This window comes from Rana temporaria, chromosome 12 (assembly GCF_905171775.1).
Source record: "Rana temporaria chromosome 12, aRanTem1.1, whole genome shotgun sequence".
NCBI lineage: Eukaryota > Metazoa > Chordata > Amphibia > Anura > Ranidae > Rana > Rana temporaria.
This window is the reverse complement of record NC_053500.1, coordinates 25,405,677-25,433,192: the sequence shown is the minus strand read 5'-3', so window position 1 is coordinate 25,433,192 and position 27,516 is coordinate 25,405,677. Positions and strand designations below refer to the sequence as shown.

The following is a 27,516-nucleotide window of genomic DNA, read 5'->3' as shown; positions in this document are numbered from 1 at the left end:
CAGAAAAGTTTATTTGGCTTTACTGTACTACTCAGCACAAAAGAGAAGCTGCTTTACTAACTACACTCACTGCCCATTCAAAAAAAACGAAAATTACATCTGTGGCAAGGGATTTGCATTCTGTGTTTTGGGTCCTTTTTCTTTTGGTGTTTTCGGTCGTGTGTTCATGTGACATCTGTGGCAAAAGATTTGCATTCTGTTGAATCCAAAATACAAACAGAAAAAAGGAATTCAAAATACAGGGTGCGGGTCTTTTGTTGTGGATGTCGTGTGAACATACGGCTGAGGATACGAGCAGAGAGGGGATTCAAACAGGATACAGAATGCAAATCTTTTGTTGTGGATGTCGTGTGAGCATGCGACTGGGGATGCGGACAGGGAAAGGATTCAAACAAAATGCAGAGTGCGGGTCTTTTGTTGTGGATGTCATATGAGCATACGACTGAGGGTGCGAACAGAGAAGGGATTCAAACAAGATACAGAGTGCAAATCTTTTGTTGTGGATGTCGTGTGAACATACGACTGAGGGTGCGAACAGAGAAGGGATTCAAACAGGATACAGAATGCAAATCTTTTGTTGTGGATGTCGTGTGAACATACGGCTGAGGATACGAACAGAGAGGGGATTCAAACAGGATACAGAATGCAAATCTTTTGTTGTGGATGTCGTGTGAACATACGGCTGAGGATACGAACAGAGAGGGGATTCAAACAAAATACAGAATGCAAATCTTTTGTTGTAGGTGTCATGTGGACATGCGGCTGAGGATACGAGCAGAGAGGGGATTCAAACAGGATACAGAATGCAAATCTTTTGTTATAGATGTAATTTTCGTTCTTTTGCCGTTTTCATTTTGTCGTATTTTCGTCAGATCGTTCGTTCGTATTTGCGGTTGTTCGTTATGCGGCTCATTCGTAATCCCGTAGTTTTCGTATTTTGGTGCTTTAATTTTTTCGTATGTACACATTATTCTGCGGGTACGAAAATGAACATTTTCGTACGAAAATAACATTCGTACGAACGGGAATGCACATATCTACTTGTGAGTTGCCGGCCTCTACTTTCTATGGATCACTTATGAGATCATAGTGGTCTAAACGGTTTTTAGTTAGATGTTTTGACAATCTCATGTCTGTGGATTGCCACCAATGCCTGGCCCCAGGGGCACAAATCACATTAAGAAACATATCCCAGTTGCGATTGCGTTTTAATTTATCTTATAAGGAATGCAGTAGAATGTGTGGGAAGATTAGTGGGCTTCTGCTTGGTGGGAGATCTTTTTGCAGGAAACCCCAAGAGATATAAAAAGGTGCTTGCCCTCCCAAAGATCATTGTCTATATAAAATAAAAATATGAACAGATAAAATTAACAAAATCGTTGTTTTTTCTTCAGGAACCTACCAGGGTCAGTTTGGAAATGGAATCCGTGAAGGCTATGGTGTACGTCAGAGCGTCCCATATGGAATGGCGGCAGCTGTCAAAAACCCCTTACGCACCTCCTTGACCTCCCTGCGCAGTGAACACAGCAACGGCACATTGGCTCAACACGAGGCCATGCCCCCTTCACCAGATAACATTGTGTGCCCAACCATCACCAGAGGAGGCTTCGCCCTCTCCCTCTACGCAGACCCTGAAGTTCTCAAGGCACAGAAGAAAGGGATCTTCAGAAGAGGGTCTTTTCTGGGTAAACTGAGGAGATCCGATTCTAAGTCCTCACTTGCGTCCCAGAGAAGTAAGCTGAGCTTTCTGAAAAGTGTGGGTGGGATGAGCTCCGGAGCTAGCGATGCCACCTCAACTGTGAGCTTTGGTGATGCAACGGAAGGTGAAGAATTTCCACCAGTGGAAGCAGATATTGATGCCACTACTACCGAGCTCTACATGGGTGAATGGAAGAAAGACAAGAGGTCTGGGTTTGGGATCAGCGAGCGCTCCAGTGGGCTGAAGTACGAAGGAGAATGGCTGGACAACCTGAGAAATGGCTACGGGTCTACCACCTTTCCAGATGGATCAAAGGAAGAAGGAAAATACAGGAACAACGTTTTAATTAAAGGGATGAAGAAGAGGGTGATCCCCTTGAAGAGCGCCAAGATCAGGCAGAAAGTGGACAGAAGTATTGAAGGGGCCCAGAGAGCGGCAGCCATAGCAAAACAGAAATCGGAGATTGCTGCATCCAGGTAAGATCGAACGTTAGTCCTGCCAAGAAAATGACTTTGCATATTCTAAGATGAATAACGTGAATGCTTTGTCCATAGATATATCTAAAGTCTTTCTGGTCAAGATAGCAGAGCAAACATAACGGAGTTGCCCTGAAAGTATAAATGAGTTTGGTTACCGTAAGGAGAAAGAAAGGAGGTCATACAGCACATCGGAAATAGACTTCCAATTAACCTGTGAGGTGCTTTCTGCATACTGGCTCCAAAAACTTAAGCCGCGCACACACAATCGGAAATTCCGACAACAAAACCGTGGATTTTTTCCCGACGGAATTTTGGCTCAAACTTGTCCTGCATACACACGGTCACAAAATGTTGTCGGAAATTCCGATCATTAACCACTTAAGCCCCGGACCATTATGCTGCTAAATGCCCAAAGGCGTTTTTACAATTCGGCACTGCGTCGCTTTAACAGACAATTGCGCGGTCGTGCGAAGTGGCTCCCAAACAAAATTGGCGTCCTTTTTTCCCCACAAATAGAGCTTTCTTTTGGTGGTATTTGATCACCTCTGCGGTTTTTATTTTTTGCGCTATAAACAAAAATAGAGCGACAATTTTGAAAAAAATGCAATATTTTTTACTTTTTTCTGTAATAAATATCCCCCAAAAACATATATAACATTTTTTTTGTTCCTCAGTTTAGGCCGATACGTATTCTTCTACCTATTTTTGGTAAAAAAAAAAATCGCAATAAGCGAATAGGGGATAGTTTTATTATTATTTTTTTTTTACTACTAATGGCGGCGATCAGCGATTTTTTTCGTGACTGCGACATTATGGCGGACACTTCGGACAATTTTGACACATTTTTGGGACCATTGTCATTTTCACAGCAAAAAATGCATTTAAATTGCATTCTTTATTGTTAAAATGACAGTTGCAGTTTTTTTGTTAACCACAGGGGGCGCTGTAGGAGTTAGGGTTCACCTAGTGTGTGTTTACAACTGTAGGGGGGTGTGGCTGTAGGACTGACGTCATCGATCGAGTCTCCCTATAAAAGGGATCACTCGATCGATGCAGCCGCCACAGTGAAGCACGGGGAAGCCGTGTTTACATACGGCTCTCCCCGTTCTTCAGCTCCGGGGACCGATCGCGACGGAGCGGCTATAAACGAATAGCCGCGCCGTCGTCCCGAATCGCTCCCCGCGGGAATCCGACCGCCGCATGTAGCGCGGGGGGGGGGGGGTCCCGATCAGACCCCCGACCCGCGGAAAGGCAAGGACGTACCTGTACGCCCATTTGCCTGTACGTGCCATTCTGTGGACGTACATATACATGCGGCGGTCGGAAAGTGGTTAAGAACGCGGTGACGTACAACACTACAACGAGACGAGAAAAATGAAGTTCAATGATTCTGAGCATGCGTCGGAATTGCATACAGACAATCGGAATTTCCGACAAGAAGTTTTGCTGTCGGAAAAATTGAGAACCAGCTCTCAAATTTTTCTTATCGTGAATTCCGACAGCAAATGTCCGATGGAGCCTACACACGAGCTCACATCGAAAAATTTTTGTTGGAAATTCCATCCGTGTGTACGCGGCATTAGTATGAGTTTAACTAACCCTCTAATTCATATATGTTTTACCTGTCATAGGATTTGTATTATTGGCCAACCAATGGTCTCATACAGACACTTACATTAAAGTGGAGGTTCACCCGGAAATGTTAATTTTTAACCTTAGATTCATGCTCATTTTGTCTAGGGGAATCGGGTGTTTTTTTTAAATCGAAGCAGTACTTACTGTTTTAGAGAGCGATCTTCTCCGCCGCTTCCGGGTATGGGCTGCGGGACTGGGCGTTCCTATTTTGATTGACAGTCTTCCGACGGTCGCATCCATCGCGTCACGATTTTCCGAAAGTAGCCGAACGTCGGTGCGCAGGCGCCGTATAGAGCCGCACCGATGTTCGGCTTCTTTCGGCTACTCGTGACGCGATGGATGCGACCGTCGGAAGCCTGTCGGAAGACTGTCAATCAAAATAGGAACGCCCAGTCCCGAAGACCCATACCCGGAAGCGGCGGAGAAGATCGCTCTCTAAAACGGTAAGTACAGCTTCGATTTTAAAAAAAATAGCCGATTCCCCTTGACAAAATGAGCATCAATCTAAGGTTAAATTGTTTTTTTAGGGTGAACTCCCGCTTTAAGCTGGCCATACACTAATCAAAATTTGGTCGGCCCCTGCTGGACTGGCTGAATTTCAACCAGTGTGTTGCCTCCCCTGTTCGAAAGACGTTAATTATTTAAATTGACTTTTATCGAAGGGACATGTTGGAAACTTTTCCATCAATCAATGGCTGCAGCCAATTAGTTGTAATCATTGGTGGGTATATTCTGATAGTGGTGGGCGGGAAATAACGGCATCCACCTCATTTGTAACCTATGAAAAAATATTATAGTTTCTATAGGGTCCTACACCAAACTATTCGGGTAGAAGGGCACGAAACGGTCTAGTGCCGTTTGTTGGCCAACTGTAAAAACACATATCCGAGTGCCAAAGTTACTTAAAGCCGAGTTCCGCGAAAATAAAATAAAAATAAAAGTCAGCAGCTACAAATACTGCAGCTGCTGACTTTTAATATATGGACACTTACCTGTCCTGGGCGCCATGATGTCGGCACCCAAAGCCGATCTGTCCCTAGGCTCTCAGGTGGAGGCGCCACCATCTTCAGTAAGGGAATCAGGAAGTGGAGCCTTGCGGCTGAATACAAATGCACGCCACACTTTTCACATATTTGTAAAAAAAAAAAAAATTGAAAACCATTTATCATTTTCCTTCCACTTCACAATTATGTGCCACTTTGTGTTGGTCCATCACAAAAAATTTACGTTTTTGGTTTGGAAAATTTCAAGGGGTATGAATACTTTTTCAAGGCACTGTGCTATAGTCCAGGTACAGACCTCTCATCCCGCCTTGTACTGTCAGGCTGGGTAATGAGACCCAATTCTTTAGAGCACTTGCGCTGTCAGTCGTGTCCATACTGGGGAAGTTCAGAAGAAGTTATGCAAGTATTGCTTCTTGTAATGTTTGAGAAAAACAGAGCATCCCCTCTCTGACGAAGAGCAGATCATGTTTACTTCTTGTGTAAACTCTCCGAAGTTCTCCAAGGAACAAAGCTTAGCCTTTTACTCCGCTTCCCTTTGCTCTCTCTACTCCTCCATTCACCTTCTCTGTGCAATGGAAGCGGTTCATGACTGGTGGGAGGGGCCAGCAGGGTGCTGTGCATAGCTTCCTAAAAACACGCACACGTGATGCTGAGCCTCTATGATTGGAAGAACTGAAATCCAATGAATGAAAGGGGTAAGCCAGGCTGGGAAGGGAAAGTGCTAGATGATGCTGATGTCCTCCAGACAGGCTCTGACTTTCTGCAGATTCTAATGGATGTTGTGAGAAGCTCACAGTGTGCAGTGAAATCAAGATTAAGCCATGCACCCAGTGACAGGATAAGGTCATCTAGAGCCCAGGGCAAACATGCCAAACTGCATCCCCCCCCAAAGATGTATAAGTATGTCTCAGCACAAATCTCTCCCCATCCCCGAAATCCTCCAAGCACAAATGCCCCCCCCCCCCCCCCTCAAAAAAAAAAAATCACCCCTTCTAGTAGAGCTTCACGATTCTGGCCAAAATGAGAATCGCGGTTCTCTCACGGTTCTCGCGGCGTAACATAATCTTTCACATTAAATAAGACAAAAACAATTGGACTAACTTTACGGTTTCGTTTTATTTTATTTTATTATTATTCATTGAAGTGTATTTTTTCCCAAAAAAATGGATTTGAAAGACCATTGGGCAAATACAGTGTGACATAAAATATTGCAGCAATTGCCATTTTATTCCCTAGGGCAGGGGTCTCCAAACTGCGGCCCGAGGGCCAGATGTGGCCCTTCGCTTGCTTCTCTCGGGCCCTTGGGGCGCTATTGCTTCCGCTGACATGAGGCACTATTCCTCACACTGATGCCAACAGTGGGGCACTCTTTCTTCCACTGATACCAATGATGGGATACTATTCCTCCTACTAATAGGGGCACCACTCCACCTATTGACCACCAATCCTGAGGCCATTTTTATTGTCACTGATGCCGTGTAACAAATAGTGCAGCGCAAATAAAATAAAATGAAAATACAAATAAAAATTAAGAATCACTATAAATATCAAAAGAAGTCCATAAAGTGCCACAACCTGCTGGCCACAAACCGGCCCTCCTAAAGTCTGAAGGACAATAAACTGGCCCTTTGCTTGAAAAGTTTGGAGACCCCTGCCCTAGGGTCTCTGCTAAAATATATATATATAAAATGTTTGGGGGTTCCCAAGTAATTTTCTAGCAAATAAAATATTAATTTTAACTTAAGAAACAAGTGTCAGAAAAAGATTTGGACTTTAAGTGGTTAAACTTCCTGCAAATGCTCTAAGAAGGAAGTTAGTTACAACGTTTCATGTTGTTAAAAACTTGGCAGACTGCCGATTTTTTCTTTACACACAGAAGTTTATCCCTTTGATGCAAGAAGGAAGCATTAGTTACAATGTTTCCTGTTAAGAACTTGACAGACTGCCCAGATCTTTTCTTTTGACAGCTGAGTGAGCAGATAAATTCTCTCCACTTGTTATATTAAAGAATCGGCAAACTCTGCAATAGAGATCGTCAGGGGGGTTGAATCAAGATCACGTTTTTTTAAAGATTAATTGTGCAGCTCTACCTTCTAGCACAAATCCTCTACCCCTCCAATTTTTCCTCCGAGTACACGTCCTCTCTCTCCCACTCCAAATTCCCCCTCCCAACACAAATTCACCCCAAAATCCCCCTCCTGGCACAAATGCTGTCCCCCCAAGAAACGTTCCCCTCCTAGAACAATCCCCCTCTCTACCATATCACCTCTTCTAGCACAGCCCCACCTAGCACAAATCCCCTTCTCCCACCCCCCTTTCAACAGAGTTCACCCTAAATCACCACTCCTAACACCCCCCCCAATCCCCCTCCTCCACCCCCTGTTGCCCCCCCAATTCCCCATTCCAACACAAACTCCCCCCAATCTCCTTTCAATGCCCCCACCTCACATAATACTACAGTGCCCAGAGCAGCCACTCCCCCCCCCTTTTTGGCACAAATCCCCCCCAGCATAAATGCCCCCCCCCCAAATCACCTCTACTAGCACAAATCCTCTACCTTCTCAAATCTTTCCTCCGAGTACACATCCTCTCCCTTCCAGCACAAACCCCGCCCCCCAAAAAATCCCCTCCACAAATGCCCCCCCCCATATTTTTTCCCCTTCCTAGAAGAATTTCCCTCCCCTCCATCATATCACCTCTTCTAGCACAACCCCCCCAAATCCCACCTCCTGGCACAAATCCTCCCAACAGAATTCCCCCTAAATCACCACTCTTAACCCCTGTCATGGATCTTGAGATATTAAAGTGTTTCTACTTGGCATCTGTTACACAGGAGAGGGACATTCAATGCAAGGACACCGGCTTTTGAAATGCCAAGTGGAACCAGCTTGTGAAATACCTTTTATTGTGTTCTGCAGGTTAAGAGCGGGTGTCGGAGACAGTCCGTCTGGCTAGAATTAGGGATTGAAGGTTAATTGAATCTATTATGTATGTTTGAAGATGTATGTGTTTACGCTAAGGGACTTTGTATTGTTCTAAAGGTCAGAAGCCTGTCAGCTGTATTGAATTAGCATTCTATTGTCTAAAAGGAATGTAACCTCTCAGAGGTAGTAATTAAGTAGACCGGGTTATTGTGTACATTGATTACCCCCTGGGGCTTCTGTCTCAATACACAAGTCTTTCTATCCAAGCTATTGGACCAATCCCTGTTGACTATTTCAAGTCCTCATTTGCATGGTCAAGGAGGACCTGAGTGAAGACTGCATACTTTACAATTGACCAATAGGAAAGCGGTTGTTGGGAGTGGGATGTTCCAAGTTCTGTATAAAAGTGTGCTGTGTACTTGAAAATAAAGAGTCCTGTTTGAACTTACATACAGCCTGCCTGGTGTTTGTTCTTAATGGGTCTGAACGGCACATAGCTGTAGTTCGGACCCCGGAACCTTGGATGACTGGACCATCAGACGCTGCAATCTGCAAGCTGACTCACTGGTAGCAGAGGAGTGTCGGGAAAGCAGAACCGGGCAAGAAAGGATCTCGTCACAACCCCCTCCCACAGTTTCCCTCCTAGAACAATTCTTGCTCCATGCTGCCTCCCCCCAAATCCCTCTCCCAACACAAATCCCCCCCCAATCTCCTCACAATGCCCCCCCACCTCATAAATACTACAGTGCCCATGGCAGCCACCTCCCCTCTCCGCCCAAATCCCCCCCCCTATTCCCCAAATCCTCCCAGCACAAATGCCCCCCCAAAAATCACCCCTCCTACCACAAATCTTCTACCTTCTCAAATTATTTCTCCAAGTACACATAATCTCCCTCCCACTCCAAATCCCCCTCCCAACACAAATCCCCCCCCCAAAAAAAATTCCCCTCCTAGCACAAATGGCCATGCCCTCCAAAAAAGTTTCCCTACTAGAACAATTCCCCTCCCCCTCTACCAAACCACCTCTTCTAACACAACCCCCCAAATCCCACCTCTTAGCACAAACCCACTTCTCCCACCCCCTTTTAAACAGATTTCCCCCTAAATCATTACCCCTAACCCCCCTCCCACATTTCCCCCTCCTATAACAATTTTTACCCCCTGCTGCCCCCCCACAGCTCACAAATCCTCCCAGAACAATTCCCACCCTAAATCACCCCCCTAGCACAAATCCTCTACCTTCTTAATTTTTCCTCCAAGTACACATCCTCTCCCTCCCACTCCAAATTCCCTCTCCCAGCACAAATGCCCCCCTCAAAAAAGTTTGTTCCTCTCCTAGAACAAATTCCCCCCCCCCCCCGCTACCATATCACCTCTTCTAGCACAACCCCCCCCCCCCCCAAATCCCACCTCCTAGCACAAATCCTCTTCTCCCATCCACCTCCCAACAGAAATCCCCCTAAATCACTCCTAACACCCCCACATTTCCCCTCCTAAAACAATTCTTAGCCCCTGCTAGCCCCCCCAAATCCCCTTCACAACACAAATCCCCCCAATCTCCTCAAAGTGCCCCCCCCCACCCTCACATAATATAACCGTGCCTAGAGCAGCTTCCTCTCCTGCTCACCCCTAGTCCCAGCCCTGCATGCAGGAGAGCAGCCAGGCTTCAGCTTTACGTGGCCTCTCTGCATTTACACCTCAAGCTTAGTTTGTACATATCTCTTCATGCAATGAGATTTAGAAATGTAATGTGCAATATAAGAAACGAGAGGGCGAGGAGACCATCCCATTTCACCTTAAAGAAACTTCTAAAGACTACTCACAAGTATGTAGACAGTAACCCGATGACAATGAGCATTTTAAACAGACAGAAGACGGCAGACTTCACAGGCAAAACAACACAAACAGTTGCACTTGCACTAAATTCCAATTACATCTATTATGTACTAAAAATAGCAGCCCTCTGTCACTACTATCAGTTTGTATCACAATATTCTAGCAGGTGGAAAGTCTACTTTACAGGCCTGCAGACAACACAACTAGAATAAATACATTTATTTGGGTAAGGGGATCTATGCAAGCTAGTTTAGTTCATATAATATCGTGTTCTATATATTGGTGTGTTTTTGTTTTTTTTGTGTACTTGATCTCTGCGCACTGTTGCTTTCTATTTTAACGTTTTTCATTGTTTTAAGTTTTTCTTTTGTGCAAAAAAGCAAAAAAAAAAGCTGAACGAGGAGCCACTTTTTGAAACCTTCGTGAGCCAATTAAAGCCAATTGTACCCTTAAAAGTGGTTGTAAGCCTCAGACATGAAATATGAACAAAGCAAATCCCTCTATAGTGTGTATTTGTCTCAATCCAGAGCACTTAGTAGTAGTTATCTTGGTCAATTGATAGAGATTCTATTGATTCCTCCCTAAGGCCCCTTTCAAATGAATGGACCATTCAGGTCCGCCGGTCAGTTATGTCTGCGGACCTGAACGGCAGCTCCATGCATCTGTATGGAGCGTCGGATGTCAGCGGAGACATGTCCGCTGACATCTGACCTGCTAAAAACAGACGTATGGGGATACGTCCCCATCTGTCCATGGCGGATCGGGTGAGTTCCACCATGCCTCACAACCCACCACACACAGGAGGATGTCAGCTATCTTTGGCCTGGAAAGTTCTCATTAGAGACCTCGCTACATTAAAATTGTGAAATTTCAAAGAAATGAATACTCCCCTTTTCACTCATCTCTACTATCTGGATAGGGCACGCTCGTGTTTTTAGATGTTGGCTGCCCGTTCTCCCCCTGCTATCTGCGCCCGCTCTCCCTTATGCCGACCATGATGCAACACAGCAGAAGCGGCCAACGCTTACACCGCAACGGTCAGCTCTGATTTTAAAAATATTCTTTTTACTAGACCGATGTCAGCGGGCGCGGGCACCCATCTGTTTGTCATTATTATGTCTCTTGGCATGCGTGCCTTGGTCCTTGTCAGGGGACGGTTGGCACTGTGCAGCACATTGACACTTGATGAATTGATGAACCTTGGCCATAGCGCCGGGTAGATTGAGTGTCACAAACAGATCCATTTGCTCTCAGAATAGCTGCTCCCTCTGTCAGTTTGACTCAGAGCTGGTTTGTGTCAAGCTGCCTCTTCTGCACTTTGTAGTTGGGTTTGTGGAGAACCAGCGGCGAGCTGGTGGTGCGCAAATGCTGGTAGTAGCCAACAAGGCTGAGAGCCGTTATGAGTTACGAACTGGCTGCGCTTCTGTTTGTGGTTGACCCGGAATAGATTGAATCACGTACAAATCAAGCGTTTGTGTGTGGAGTTGTTGGATAATTTATTGTAAGACAGGGCTGGACTGGTACAAAAATTTGGCCCTGGACTTCATCCAGACTGGCCCACTTTAACAGGTCTATCCTATGGCGGCCGGACAACTCCCGCACCCCCCGGCCACCGAAGCCCCCTCTTCCCCTTCACTAGCCACTAGCCGTTCTACTTTATTAGAGTAGAACGGCTGGTGCTGGTACTTTTATAGGCAGTACCAGTGGGGAAGCTAGACATTATTTCACCCGGGGAAAATAATCAGTTCGGTGCCCCCCTTATGGGACAAGATTAGGCAGAAGTCAGAAACTCCCAGGCCATGCTGTTGAGTCAGCTGTCTGTCCCCTCCCCTCATGCTCCTCTGGTCCTCCCCCTGCTTCTCTGTTCCCCCCAGGTGAGCGCTGCAGGGAGGGAGAGGAGGTGAGTGCTGCGGGAAGGGAGAGACAAAGGAGCGGAGGGGGGCGGCGGTCTGCTGTCACTGAAGACGGCCCACTGAGCCATCGGCCCACCGGGAAACTCCCTGTAGTCCCAATGACCAGTCCATCCCTGTATTAAGAGGTATCGCTCTTGTGCAATCGCTTGTATATAAAGCAGTCATAAATTACAACATGTATGGTGTGTTTAAAGGAACCCTCCATTCTGATAACATCTGCCTTAGGAGGCACGCCTTCCCACCAAGTGGCTGACCCACTCATAAGAGCACTATAGTTCCCATATCTTCTTTTTCGGAATGGCATGAGTACAAGCCTCATGCCACGTACACACCATCCGAAAATCGGACGATAGATCGTCCGACTTTTTTCATTTACTAGTCGCAAGTAGAAATTGAATAGGTTACTAAAGTCACGAAACTTCTCGTACGACGTCATGTGTTGTAATGTATTTGTGTAGTATTTTCGGACGACAACTGTACTGACCAAACGAAAATCGTACGATCTGGTATCGTACGAGGAAAATTATCGTGCATGTCCGATAAAATAATATCGGATGAACTAAAATGATCGGCTCGTCCAGCCCTGTACCAACGATCCGATTATCGGACGATTCTTCTTCGGACAATATTCGGATCGTGTGTACGTGGCATTAGAATATACAGAGAAATGTGTTCCAAGGTTCCAAGGACCACCCTCTGTGGTCTTTAGAAAGGAAAGTTGAGATGGGAGGTGGAGTGGTGTAGGGTGGTCCTGTGTGGGAGGAAATAGGAATGGTCTTGTACTGGGGTTTGTGTTTGAGTTTGTGTCTTTGGGCCAAATTCTCGTAGATCGGCGTAACTTTGTGCGGGTTTAACGTATCCTACTTACGTTACGCCTCTGCAACTTTTACAGGCAAGAGCCGTATTCTCAAAAGAAAGTTGCGGCGGCGTACACACCAACGTTGATTTACGTTGATTTATGCGTCGAATATGTAAATGAGCAAGATACGCCAATTCACGAACGTACGTACGCCCGTCGCAGTAAGCTACGCCGTTTACGTAAGACATACGCCGGCGTAAAGATAAAACACCTCTCAAGGTGGCGCAGCCCATGCAAGGTATGGACGACGGAACAGCCGTCGTATTTTACGTTGTTTGCGTACGTGAATGGGGCTGGGTGTAGGTTACGTTCACGTCAAAAGCATTGAGCCGACGTCGTTACGTAGGGAGTATTCTGAGCATGCGCGCGCATGCGCTGTACGACATGGGGTCACGGTTAATTTAAATGTAGCCAGCCCACTACATGCCTACTTTGAATTAGGCGGGGTTACGCCGGCCCATTTGCGCTACGCCGACGTAACTTACAGAGCAAGTGCTTTGTGAATACTGTACTTGCCTCACTATGTTACGTCGGCATAGTGCAAATGGGATGTGCTACGCTGGCCAAAAGATACGCCATTGTATCTGAATCTGGCCCAATGTGTATAAATACTGAAGGTGTTCATCCCATAAGGACAAGAGATAAACCAAGAACCAAAATAAATACTTACATCTATTTGTGAATTTCAATAAAAGCATAAATCCATATGTATCCACTTACATGAATGCTTGCATGTGTAAAGCTGACTGGTAGATGGTCAGGTATTGGACGACTTCCGGTCCCACAGGGGAATGTACCCGATTCTGGATCTCTGATGGAATGTAGAATTCTGGCAGCCGCAAGAATGCGGAAAACTGAGCCACTCTGGGACACAGGGAAGCTCAGTCATCTGGCTGGAAGGACTGCAGAGCTTCCCTATGCCGCCAGAATTCTTCTCCATTCCATCAGAGATACGGAATCAGGTACATTCCCCTGTGGGATCGGGACCACGAGTCACCCAATACCTGTCACTTTTGTCTACCAGTCAGATATACACATGCAAGTGGCTATACAGTGGGGAAAAAAATTATTTGATGATTACATGATGCAAATATTATAAATTGAGTTGCAGTTGAGTGAGTAAAATAAGTATTTGATCCCCAAGCAAAACATGCCTTAGTACTTGGTGGAGAAACCCTTGTTGGCAAGCACAGAGGTCAGACGTTTCTTGTAGTTGGTTACCAGGTTTGCACACATCTCAGAAGGGATTTTGGTCCACTCTTCTTTACAGATCTTCTCTAAATCCTTAAGGTTTCTTGGCTGTCGCTTGGTAACTCAAAGTTTCAGCTCTTGCTATACATTTTCTATAAGATTAAGGTCTTGGGCTTGGCTAGGCCACTCCATGACCCTAATGTGCTTCTTCTTGAACCACTCCGTTGTTGCCTTGGTGGTAGGTTTTGGGTCATTGTCATGCTGGAAGACCCATCGATGACCCATCTTCGGTGTTCTGGCTGAGGGAAGACGGTTCTCATCCAAGATTTTACAATACATGACCCTGTCCATTGGCCCCTCAATGTGGCAAAGTCGGCCTGTACTTCTAGCAGAGAAACATCCCCAAAGAATAATGTTTCCACCTCCGTGCTTGACTGTAGTGATGGCGTTCTTAGGGTCATAGTCAGCATTTTTCTTCCTCCAAACATGGTGAGTCGACAATAGAATGGCTACTCACAAAAGGAGAAATAACACAGGCAATGAATAAGATGCAAGCCTGGAGTCACTATGGTGTCGTCATCTATGGGGATCCATGTCCAGGGCAGCTACACGCTGAAGATGTTTCAAACACAGGAATCAGGAAACCGGAAGAGACGATAAGATGCGGCGTGCGTTCCACCGTCGTCGCACCGGAAGTGACGTGGAAGTCCAGGCCAGCCAATCGGATAACGCGTTTCACAGCGCCAGCTGTTTCGTCAGATCCATCTTCCCCTTTCTAGTCCTGTCGTACGTCACAGCGATTTGGTCGGACGTTTTTTTGCATGAACGTGTGTATGCAAGTCAGGCTGGAGAGGAATGACGTCGGGAAAAACGTTGTTTTTTCCTACCGAGAAAAATGGTCGTGTGTACGAGGCATTAGGCCACATACAGAAAGGAACATCGGAATGTTGCCCTGAGCAATGTCAACCATTCTTTTTTCATGTGTGAGATCCATTTAAATTGACAAAACAGACCACAAAGCAAAACCTATACATACTATAGACCCAAAGACACATTGGTCGCCTTCAGAAGCATCTCTGCTCCAGAATGTTGCATTTGGAGTATTACCCATTGCAGTGATGGAGTAGACTCCAGAATGTTGTATTTAGATTATTACCCATTGCAGTGATGGAGTAGACTCCAGAATGTTGTATTTGGAGTATTACCCATTGCAGTGATGGAGTAGACTCCAGAATGTTGTATTTGGAGTATTACCCATTGCAGTAATGGAGTAGACTCCAGAATGTTGTATTTGGAGTATTACCCATTGCAGTGATGGAGTAGACTCCAGAATGTTGTATTTGGAGTATTACCCATTGCAGTGATGGAGTAGACTCCAGAATGTTGTATTTGGAGTATTACCCATTGCAGTGATGGAGTCGACTCCAGAATGTTGTATTTGGAGTATTACCCATTGCAGTGATGGCGTAGACTCCAGAATGTTGTATTTGTAGTATTACCCATTGCAGTGATAGAGTACACCCCAGAATGTTGTATTTTGGGTATCACCCATTGCAGTGATGGAGTCGACTCCAGAATGTTGTATTTGGAGTATTACCCATTTCAGTGATGGAGTAGACTCCAGAATGTTGTATTTGGAGTATTACCCATTGCAGTGATGGAGTAGACTCCAGAATGTTGTATTTGGAGTATTACCCATTGCAGTGATGGAGTAGACTCCAGAATGTTGTATTTGGAGTATTACCCATTGCAGTGATGGAGTCGACTCCAGAATGTTGTATTTGGAGTATTACCCATTGCAGTGATGGCGTAGACTCCAGAATGTTGTATTTGTAGTATTACCCATTGCAGTGATAGAGTACACCCCAGAATGTTGTATTTTGGGTATCACCCATTGCAGTGATGGAGTCGACTCCAGAATGTTGTATTTGGAGTATTACCCATTTCAGTGATGGAGTAGACTCCAGAATGTTGTATTTGGAGTTTTACCCATTGCCGTGATGGAGTAGACTCCAGAATGTTGTATTTGGAGTATTACCCATTGCAGTGATGGAGTAGACTCCAGAATGTTGTATTTGGAGTATTGCCCATTGCAGTGATGGAGTAGACTCCAGAATGTTGTATTTAGATTATTACCCATTGAAGTGATGGAGTAGACTCCAGAATGTTGTATTTGGAGTATTACCCATTGCAGTGATGGAGTAGACCCCAGAATGTTGTATTTGGAGTATTACCCATTGCAGTGATGGAGTAGACTGCAGAATGTTGTATTTGGAGTATTACCCATTGCAGTGATGGAGTAGACTGCAGAATGTTGTATTTGGAGTATTGCCCATTGCAGTGATGGAGTAGACTCCAGAATGTTGTATTTGGAGTATTGCCCATTGCAGTGATGGAGTAGACTCCAGAATGTTGTATTTGGAGTATTACCCATTGCAGTGATGGAGTAGACTCCAGAATGTTGTATTTGGAGTATTACCCATTGCAGTGATGGAGTAGACTCCAGAATGTTGTATTTGGAGTATTACCCATTGCAGTGATAGAGCAGACTTATGATGCAATTTTACGGGCTATTCAGGCCGAGTTATGAGGCTCACGCTGCATTTCACACCCTGATTAAACACAGAGATGAATGTGTCCTGAGGCTGAATGGTGACCACATGTACTGTATTTGAAGTATGTGACTTGTCGTGTTGATATATATATATATCTCGCCGAGTGCACTCGGACACCTTGGAATGTGCGGGGTGTGTCTAGGCCTCAGTAAGTTGATGAGGTGGCACAAGCTGGCCCACTCTGGTTTCGGGTTGCAGAGATGGTCGGTTGGAATTTTAGCAGAGTAGGCATTTAAAGTGACAATCCCCCCAGGAGCAGAATTATCTAGAGGCTGTGGCATGTTTAAAAAGGGGTCATGTCTGGAGGGGCGGCCTGCTGCCATTTTTATCCAAATCTGACACCCGGTGGTTTTCTGATACGTCAGCAGAGCTTAACCCTTCTCGCTAGGGGGACATTTATAAACTGACTCATGTTCTCTCAGGGTTTTGTGACAAGATGGCGTCCCCACAGACCTTGAGATTCTATACAAATTGACACCACACCCTGCTTTCATTAATAACACTCGCTAAAAGATGAACATTATTTTTTAATAACATTTGAAGTGTAATGTTAGTTTGTGTTTTAAAAGGTCTCTGTCCCCACCAGGAAAATATCCTTTCACTTTCTGCATGGTGACCGGGATAGAAAGTTAAGGGCAAGCTACTTAACAGGGACACAGATGGCAATAAAAACCCTGACATATTCTAACCCTTTCCTATTTAACCAGTTGGACTTGATGCATTTACATAATTGTTATGATTGACACCCGTGGCAGATGATGGGGGCTTATCCAAGGAGTGGAATCTGAGTGCCAACTTGGTCCTCACCAGAGCACCCCGCAAGGAGTGATGAGCCAGTGACCCTATTGGCCTTCAGGATCATCCCACCAAGGGGTTGTAGGGACAAGGTAGCTACAATGTGGAGACAGGGTAACAATATAGTGAAAGGTCAAGTCAAAGCAGAGGTTGAGGCAAAGCAAGCAGCAGGCAAGGAAGTAGTTGGTGTCCAGGTAGGGGTCAAGGTAGGTGGCCTCTGAAACCAGCGACAGCCAGGAAACCATCAAAACCAGGGATAGCCAGAAAACCATCAAAACCAGGGATAGCCAGGAAACCATCAAAACCAAGGATAGCCAGGAAACCATCAAAACCAGGGATAGCCAGGAAACCATCAAAACCAAGGATAGCCAGGTAACCATCAAAACCAAGGATAGCCAGGTAACCATCAAACCAGGGATAGCCAGGCAACGAGGGCAGGAGACATGAGCAGAGTCAGGCAATCTGGGTCAGCAACGAGCAAGGCAGAATAACAGTAATCTCAGTTAGCTGGCAAGAAAACACAACACTGCCCCCCCTCCCATAAGGCAAGACGTTTAAATACCTCCTAGGTTTGTGAGCATGGCCAACGTCAGGGACACACATTCACACATTAATGTATGCTAGCAAATGAACATTAATGCTTATGCTTGTGACCAGCCATAACCAAAGGGCCACAATCCGGCATGCACAATGGTATATGTTCCCTTAAACTTTGCTGTGCTGCATTCTGAGCAGAAGTGAGCAGAGCACTCTACAAAACTCTCTATTCGTATTTATCAAATAGCAATACAGAATCAATTTCACTTGCTAAATACTTTTCATGGGTCTATAACTCAAAAAATTGAAGTACAGGATAGCCAAGTGACCATCAAACCAGAAAGGGCCAGGTGAAAATCAAACCAGGGATAGCCAGGTAACCATCAAACCAGGGATAGCCAGGTAACCATCAAACTAGGGATAGCCAGGTAACCATCAAACTAGGGATAGCCAGGTAACCATCAAACCAGGGATAACCAGGTGACCATCAAACCAGGGATAACCAGGTAACCATCAAACCGGTGATAGCCAGGTGAACATCAAACCAGGGATAGCCAGGTAACCATCAAACCAGGGATAGTCAGGTAACCATCAAACCAGGGATAGCCAGGTAACCATCAAACCAGGGATAGCCAGGTAACCATCAAACCAGGGATAGCCAGGTAACTATTAAACCAGAGATAGCCTGATGACCATCAAACCAGGGATAGCCTGGTGACCATCAAACCAGGGATAGCCTGGTGACCATCAAACCAGGGATAGCCTGGTGACCATCAAACCAGGGATAGCCTGGTGACCATCAAACCAGGGATAGCCTGGTGACCATCAAACCAGGGATAGCCTGGTGACCATCAAACCAGGGATAGCCTGGTGACCATCAAACCAGGGATAGCCTGGTGACCATCAAACCAGGGATAGCCTGGTGACCATCAAACCAGGGATAGCCTGGTGACCATCAAACCAGGGATAGCCTGGTGACCATCAAACCAGGGATAGCCAGGTAACCGTCAAACCAGGGATAGCCTGGTGACCGTCAAACCAGGGATAGCCAGGTAACCGTCAAACCAGGGATAGCCAGGTAACCATCAAACCAGGGATAGCCAGGTAACCGTCAAACCAGGGATAGCCAGGTAACCGTCAAACCAGGGATAGCCAGGTAACCGTCATACCAGGGATAGCCAGGTAACCGTCAAACCAGGGATACCCAGGTAACCGTCAAACCAGGGATACCCAGGTAACCGTCAAACCAGGGATACCCTAGGTAACTATCAAACCAGGGATACCCAGGTAACCATCAAACCGGGGATAACTAGATAACCGTCAAACCAGGGATTAACCAGGTGACCATCAAACCGGGGATAACTAGATAACCGTCAAACCAGGGATTAACCAGGTGACCATCAAACCAGGGATAGCCAGATGACCATCACACCAGGAATAGCCAGGGGGCCATCAAACCAGGGATAACCAGGTGACCATCAAACCAAGGATAGCCAGGTGACCATCAAATCGGGGATAGCACAATGACCATCACTTTCAGCAGGGCTCAGCCCCCATAATTCTTGTCGGGTTCCATTTAAAGAGCAACTCGAGCCATACAGAAAATTATACCTGTAGTTTTTTTTCAACCATTTCCTAAAGTAGTACAAAGTATCGCAGAAGTAAAAAAAGAAATTCAGGATTGTATGGGCAATTGAAATGTATACACACACCATATATAGACACCACAAACAAAAATGGAAATTTTGCACTTACTGACTCAGTACAGGACAGAATGACTCACTGGCTCTGAATTATTTTTTGGCATTCACTCTAAATTGCTATACTGTACATTTGTCCGTATCCTGACCTTTTGGCTGTCCCTGGATGTGAGATCACAGAAAGGCAGGCCAAGGTGTTACCTAGTACAAAACACTAGCCCAGTAACAGTCAACCAAAGATAGCGTAAAAACAATATCCCAAATATATTTGGCCAGAAGAGAAGTAGTAATTGTCTAAAACAATAGACTAAGACAATTCAACCAGAAGAAAAAAAAAGCCCAAAACAATAGCCCAAGAACATTTTATCAGAAGAAAAAAAATGCCTAACACACAAGCACAGCAATACTCATTCAAATATAGCATAAAACAATATCACAAGAATATTTGACCAGAAGAGAAAATAGTCTAACACAATAGACAAAGAATATTCAATCAAAAGAGAAAAAAAAGCCTAAAACAATAGCCCAAGAACATTCAACCAGTAGAGAAAAAAAGACCAAAACAATAGCCAAAAAAGATTCAATCAAAAATAGTCTAAAATAATAGGCTAAGAACACCAGAAGAGAAAAAAAATAAAAATAATAAATAAATAAACATTCCACCAGAAGAGAAAAACCCTTAAGAACACCAGGTTTATTGTGCGAAAAAAGGTCACATGTATAACAGCCAGACACACATGCGGTTTCCTGTCCATCAATGTCCACCCATGGCTAGTCCAACTCCAGTCTCCACTAGGAAGACCTGGCATAAAAATCAAAGCCCTTTTCAAGTGTCTTTAGAAGAACCGCAGCAATCCATCCCGGCTCCAGACACAACATCTTGACATTTCTGGTACACTACAACCTTTCAACTATATACGACTTTGTGTCTCCCCGCAGAGACCAGTCACAATATTTGTCCTGGTGACAACCGCGACTTATGGAGAAAAGATCCAACATTTTTACTGTCACTAGAAATGAAATGGACAGGAAGTCTTCCAATAGGGTCACCATGATAAATACTGTATCTAAGAAAAGATTTTCTATCCTTTGGAGACATCTCCTCCAACTTCATGTTGTGTCTTGAGATGATCCCAAACACCTAGTGGGTTTTAACGATCCCTCAACAAAAACAGTTTGCGATTCTGATATATTTGAAAAGAGGGCTAATGTTCCTTTTTTTAATTATCCCAGTTGTGTTTGATGTAAAGATCATTAAAGTACCGAGCGTGAGTAAAACATTAGATCATGGTAACCTCTTCTCAAAGCCCTACCTATTGACATCCTGCATTGGGTAAGTCTTGCGATATATGGTAACTTAAGGGTGTGGCATAATGCAAAAATGACCATGTGATATTATTGATGTGGCAAAATTGGGGAAATCCTTATATAAATTTACTGGTCCTTGATTTTCACTGACATTTTCAGTATAGACTTCATCCTGTAGTAGACAATGCTAATGCATGTTTGACTCGTTCACGTCACCTCCCGGTAGCCCTTTAAATGGGCTTTAATGTCCAGGAGGTGGTGCAGTTACACTGTGATTAGCTCTCACCAGTGGCGACTGGTGCTCCATTTATTTTGGGGGGGGGGGGGGGGGCAAACAAACTGAAATAAAAACACAATTGCAGCCTCACTGTTCCTATCAATTGCCGCCACTGTGCCCATCAATTGCCGCCACTGTGCCCATCAATTGCCGCCACTGTGCCCATCAATTGCCGCCACTGTGCCCATCAATTGCCGCCACTGTGCCCATCAATTGCCGCCACTGTGCCCATCAATTGCCGCCACTGTGCCCATCAATTGCCGCCACTGTGCCCATCAATTGCCGCCACTGTGCCCATCAATTGCCGCCACTGTGCCCATCAATTGCCGCCACTGTGCCCATCAATTGCCACCACTGTACCCCATCAATTGCCACCACTGTGCCCCAAACGCCGCCAGTTGGTCTCAAACGCCGTCAGTTGGCCCCATCAAAACGCCGTCAGTTGGCCCCATCAAAACGCCGTCAGTTGGCCCCAAACGCCGCCAGTTGGCCCCATCAAACGCCGCCAGTTGGCCCCATCAAACGCCGCCAGTTGGCCCCATCAAACGCCGCCAGTTGGCCCCATCAAACGCCGCCAGTTGGCCCCATCAAACGCCGCCAGTTGGCCCCATCAAACGCCGCCAGTTGGCCCCATCAAACGCCGCCAGTTGGCCCCATCAAACGCCGCCAGTTGGCCCCATCAAACGCCGCCAGTTGGCCCCATCAAACGCCGCCAGTTGGCCCCATCAAACGCCGCCAGTTGGCCCCATCAAACGCCGCCAGTTTGCCCCATAACACGCCGCCAGTTTGCCCCATAACACGCCGACAGTGTTCCCCATCAAAAGCCGCCAGTTTTCCCATCAAAAGCCGCCAGTTTTCCCCCATCAAAAGCCGCCAGTTTTCCCCCATCAAAAGCCGCCAGTTTTCCCCCATCAAAAGCCACCAGTTTTCCCCCATCAAAAGCCGCCAGTTTTCCCCCATCAAAAGCCGCCAGTTTTCCCCCATCAAAAGCCGCCAGTTTTCCCCCATCAAAAGCCGCCAGTTTTCCCCCATCAAAAGCCGCCAGTTTTCCCCCATCAAAAGCCGCCAGTTTTCCCCCATCAAAAGCCGCCAGTTTTCCCATCAAAAGCCGCCAGTTTTCCCCATCAAAAGCCGCCAGTTTTCCCCATCAAAAGCCGCCAGTTTTCCCCATTAAAAGCCGCCAGTTTGCCCCCATCAAATGCCGCCAGTTTGCCCCCATCAAATGCCGCCAGTTTCCCCCCCCATCAAAAGCCGCCAGTTTTCCCCCCCATCAAAAGCCGCCAGTTTTCCCCCCCATCAAAAGCCGCCAGTTTTCCCCCCCATCAAAAGCCGCCAGTTTTCCCCCCCATCAAAAGCCGCCAGTTTTCCCCCATCAAAAGCTGCCAGTTTTCCCCATCAAAAGCCACCAGTTTTCCCCCCACCAAAAGCTGCCAGTTTTTCCCCATCAAAAGCCGCCAGTTTTCCCCCCCATCAAAAGCCGCCAGTTTTCCCCCCCATCAAAAGCCGCCAGTTTTCCCCATCAAATGCCGCCAGTTGCGATCACCGCCGGGCATCCGCGATCGCTCGTTACAGAGCGAGGACCGGGAGCTGTGTGTGTAAACACACAGCTCCCGGTCCTGTCAGGGGAGAAATGCCTGACCGTCTGTCCATACAGTGTATGAACAGCGATCAGTTATTTCCCCTAGTGAGTCGAACCCCCCTACAGTTAGAACACACCCAGGGACACATGATTAACCCCTTCCCCGCCCCCTAGTGTTAACCCCTTCCCTGCCAGTGGCATTTTTATAGTAATCAATGCATTTTTATAGCACTGATTGCTATAAAAATGCCAATGATCCCAAAAATGTGTCAAAAGTGTCCGAAGTGTCCTCCATAATGTCGCAGTACCGATAAAAATCGTTGATCACCGCCATAACTAGTAAAAAAAAAATATTAATAAAAATGCCATACAACTACCCCCTATTTTGTAAACGCTATAACTTTTGTGCAAACCAATCAATCAACGCTTATTGCGATTTTTTTTTATGAAAAATATGTTGAAGAATACATATCGGCCTAAACTGAGGACATTTTTTTTTTTTTTTTTTTTATATATATAGATTTTTGGGGGATATTTATTATAGCAAAAAGTAAAAAATATTCATTTTTTTCAAAATTGTCGCTCTATTTTTGTTTATAGCGCAAAAACTAAAAAAACGCAGAGGTGATCAAATACAACCAAAATAAAGCTTGATTTGTGGGAAAAAAAGGACGCCAATTTTGTTTGGAAGCCACGTTGCACGACCGCGCAATTGTCAGTTAAAATCGACGCAGCGCCGAATCGCAAAAAGTGGCCTGGTCTTTGACCAGCAATATGGTACGGGGCTTAAGTCGTTAAAAAAAACATTTGAAAAAAAAAAAGAAGCGCCGGGGTATATGAAATGTGGAGATCTGCAGAGAAGGGGACCTCCTTATCATGGGAGCTGTGCAAACCTTGGAACGCGAACATCATGAGATCTAAGCAACAGATAGTGTAACCCTCTGACATCCACCAAATCTCAGTTTTGGGTGGACAGACCCGTTACACCGGTGGTCCTTTCCTAGATCGTCTTCTCATACCATCACACAAGTGCACGGCATGTCCTTAGACAGCAGTGTCAATGTCTTGATACTGATCCTGAAATAACAGATCCCTGACCTCTCTTGGGACTGATCCCATGGAACGGTCAGATGGACGGCGTGTCGTGTTCGGCCCGGGGCTGGTGCATTAGAAAAGTGCATCTCAGCAGCAGCAGCAGCAGTCGGTTGGGTATATGGTATAAGTGCGGTGCTGGGGGGTGGTGGGGGCCGCAGACAGCACATACTCCCTGACTATATATGGCAATGCATAGCAATGGTTTATCAGTGCTGGGAGAGAGAATGTGACAGCTGGGAGCCAACACTGCAACTCCCAGCCAAAGCACCGCGCTCAATGTCCCACACAGGACTTGTGAATGTAAGTTCATGGCTTCATAGTACTACACACCACACATTCCTCTCTATGGAGACACAAGTCACAGTGACTGCGCCCGACCGCTACCCACTGCAAGCACCTAGCCACCCACTGAGCCCTATGCTAGGACAGCCTGATCCGGAATTAACTCATATTAACCCCCCTTCATGACCAGGCCAATTTTTGCGATACAGCAATGCGTTATTTTTAACCACTTAAGACCCGGACCAAAATGCAGCTAAAGGACCTTGCCCCTTTTTGCGATTCGGCACTGCGTCGCTTTAACTGACAATTGCGCGGTCGTGCGACGTGGCTCCTAAACAAAATTGACGTCTTTTAGTAATAGAGCTTTATTTTGGTGGCATTTGATCACCTCTGCGGTTTTTATTTTTTGCGCTATAAACAAAAATAGAGCGACAATTTTGAAAAAAAATGCAATATTTTTTACTTTTTGCTATAATAAATACCCCCCAAAAATATATAAAAAAAAATTTTCCCTCAGTTTAGGCCGATACGTATTCTTCTACCTATTATTGGTAAAAAAAAATTGCAATAAGCGTTTTATCGGTTGGTTTGCGCAAAATGTATAGCGTTTACAAAATAGGGGATAGTTTTATTGCATTTTTATTATTTATTTTTTTTTACTACTAATGGCGGCGATCAGCAATTCTTTTCGTGACTGCGGCATTATGGCGGACACTTCGGACAATTATGACACATTTTTGGGACCATTGTCATTTTCACAGCAAAAAATGCATTTAAAATGCATTGTTTACTGTGGAAATGACAGTTGCAGTTTGGGAGTTAACCACAAGGGGGCGCTGATGGGGTTATGTGTGACCTGAAGTGTGTTTACAACTGTAGGGGGGTGTGGCTGTAGGTGTGACATCATCGATTGTGTCCCCCTATAAAAGGGATGACACGAACGATGCTGCCGCCACAGTGAAGAATGGGGAAGCTATGTTTACACACGGCTCTCCCCGTTCTTCAGCTATGGGGACCAATCGCGGGACTCCAGCGGCGATCAGGTCCGCGGCTCCCGCGGTCCCGGAGCTTCGGACCGGGTCACGGGAGCGCGCCCGCGACCCACGGCTGGGTACTAGTACAGGACGTACCTGTACGTACATGTGCCCAGCCGTGCCATTCTGCCGACGTATATGTGCAGGAGGCGGTCCTTAAGTGGTTAACCGACAATTGCACGCTCGTACGACGCTGTACCCAAATAAAATGAAAGTTCTTATTTCCCCACAAATAGAGCTTTCTTATGGTGGTATTTGACCGCCTCTGGTTTTTATTTTTTGCGCTGTGACAATTTTGAATAAACAAAACAAAAACATTATTTTTTACTTTTTGCTATGAAACATATGCAATAAAAAAAAAATATGTAAAAAATAAAATTTCTTCATCAGGTCAATATGAATTCTGCTACATATTTTTGGTAAAAAAAAAAAAAAAAATCACAAAAAGCGAATATTGATTGGTTGGCGCAAAAGTTGTAGCGCCTACAAACTATGGGATATATTTATGGAATTTTTATTTATTTATTATTTACGAGTAATGGTGGCGATCAGCGACTTATAGCGGGACTGCGGTGGACAATCTGACACTAAGGCTCCATGCACACTGAAGCTGATAAACTGCAGTTTATTGGCGTTTTGGCTTATTTTTTTTAAGTCCATAAACTGAACTCTATGTTAGCCCATGCACACCTTTTTAGTGTTAATGAGCTTTGGAGTTTATTGGCTTTTTTCTGAACGCCCGAAAAAACGCTGCAAAACGCTGAAAAACGCTCAAAAACGCAGGTGCCAGCATTTTTTAGCATTTTTTAGCATTTTTTAATCCATTGAAAAAAAAAGTAAAAAAAAAAAAAAAAAGCTACACTGAAAAACGCTGATTAAAGCTATTGCAAAAACGCTAAAAAACTTTGGCTATAAACTATAAAGGCTCCCTGCAAAGCTACTGGCGTTTTTTTATAGCTTTTATCAGCTTCAGTGTGCATGGAGCCTTACTGACACTTTTGGACACTTTTTTGGGAACCAAAATCATTCTCTGCAGCTATTAGCTTTTGTAGCACCCCCCCTCCCTTTAGAATGTAAGCTCTACGAGCAGGGCCCTCCTGTACCTTCTGTAATCCCGTCTCACCTCTGCATTGTAAAGCGCTGCGCAAACTGTTGGCGCTATATAAATCGTGTATAATAAAAATAATTAGTGCTAAAAATATGCACTGTCACTGTACTAATGATATTGGGTGGGGAGGTGTTAATATCATGAGCAATCAAGGGGTTAAATGTGTGCCTAGTTTGTGCACTGTGTGGGAGGTGCTTTTACTAGGAGAAGTCATGGATCCATGTCCCTTTTTTGCAGGAATTCAGGATCCATGGCTTTCCTTCTGACAGAACAGCAATGTGCCTTGTTTACATAGGCAGACGGTCGTTTTGCCTGTGTACTGAACATCGAAGTCTGCAGGACCCGCTGATCGGCTCCTGCTTTGCATGATCACAGTGGGAGCAGGCCGGCGGTGGCGCACCTTCACGTCCCCTACCCCCAAGTGTGAAGTCACGTATATACACCTGATCCTGTGCACAGTCGCCGCCCTGTAGCAGTAAAACGGTAACACTGCTAAAACAAGTCTGAAAAGTTTGCATACAGAAAACAATAGCTAAAGGGAGAAGGGAAGAAAGGTTTTACAAAGTGTATGGGGTTAAATAGAAATGTGCTAGAAAAGTTTTTTTTAATTCTAGATTTATTTATTTATTTATTTATTTATTTAAAGGGTTAGTAAAGGAATTTTTTTTTCCTTCAAAATAACAAACATCTTATACTTACCTCCACTGTGCAGTTCGTTTTGCACAGAGTGGCCCCGATCCTCGTCTTCTGGGGTCCCTCGGCGGCTGTCTCTGGTCCTCCCCACAAGTACTGACCACAGTCATGTGAGAGAGCTTGCATGGTGGTCAGTAACTGCGGGCGCGCTCCTGTGATACAGCGAACGGCCATAGCCGCTCACTGTATCACTCGGCCCCGCCCATCGGCGCGCCGCGTCACTGGATGTGTTTGACAGCAGCGCCAGCCAATGGCTGCGCTGCTCTCAATCCATCCGCTCTAGCCAATCAGCGGCCAGGCTGAGCGGCGAAGAGGATCTCGGGACCGCGCGCGGGACTTTTGAGGGGTCAGGTAGGTATAACGGGGGCTCAGGGGGGGGCGGCAGCATCAGATGTTTTTTCACCTTAATGCATAGATTGCATTAAGGTGAAAGATGTGTTTACTTTACAGCTCCTTTACCTATACTACTTCTGAGGTTGTGAGAGCCATCAGGTGCATATTAAAGTACACCTGGGTGTAGCAAGCCCTGGTTTACACCAGCGTGATTGGTGGCACTCTATTGCCGGCAATTAAACGGTTCAAATTGTTGCAACTCAAATCTACTTTTTTGGCAATTTCATTGACTAAACATGCAAACTCCAGGCAGCTAGTGCCGTGGTTGGGATTCAAACCAATGGCTCTAGTGCTGCCGGGCGGAAGTGCTAACCACTTAGCCACTGTGCCACCCAATACCTTGTTAGCCCAAGGTCCTAAAGGGAGTGAGAGACAGTAAAGTAGTTGAGAATATTTGCTCAGTAAATTGAGTGGCAATTTACTTCAATTATCCAATTACATGAAAATCGAATTCCTGTTTATTTCATCTGCAAATTTTTAATAAATTTGCAAAGATTTCACATAAACTTTTTTTATGTTGTCATTATGGGGTATTGTCTGTAGAATTTATTTCCATTTTG

General features: G+C 45.4%; 1 protein-coding gene and 1 long non-coding RNA gene across 2 annotated transcripts in view; one reads left to right on the top strand and one right to left on the bottom strand.

Moving 5' to 3' along the window:
- Window positions 1-27,516, bottom strand: part of LOC120919166 — a 129,378-nt gene that overhangs the window by 38,435 nt on the left and 63,427 nt on the right. The window lies entirely within an intron of this gene.
- The window catches only part of JPH2 (junctophilin 2), a 98,550-nt gene that overhangs the window by 21,117 nt on the left and 49,917 nt on the right, over window positions 1-27,516 (top strand). Inside the window, 1 exon segment of the mRNA XM_040331204.1 lies at window positions 1,395-2,175. Coding sequence (XP_040187138.1) covers window positions 1,395-2,175 — 781 coding nt within the window.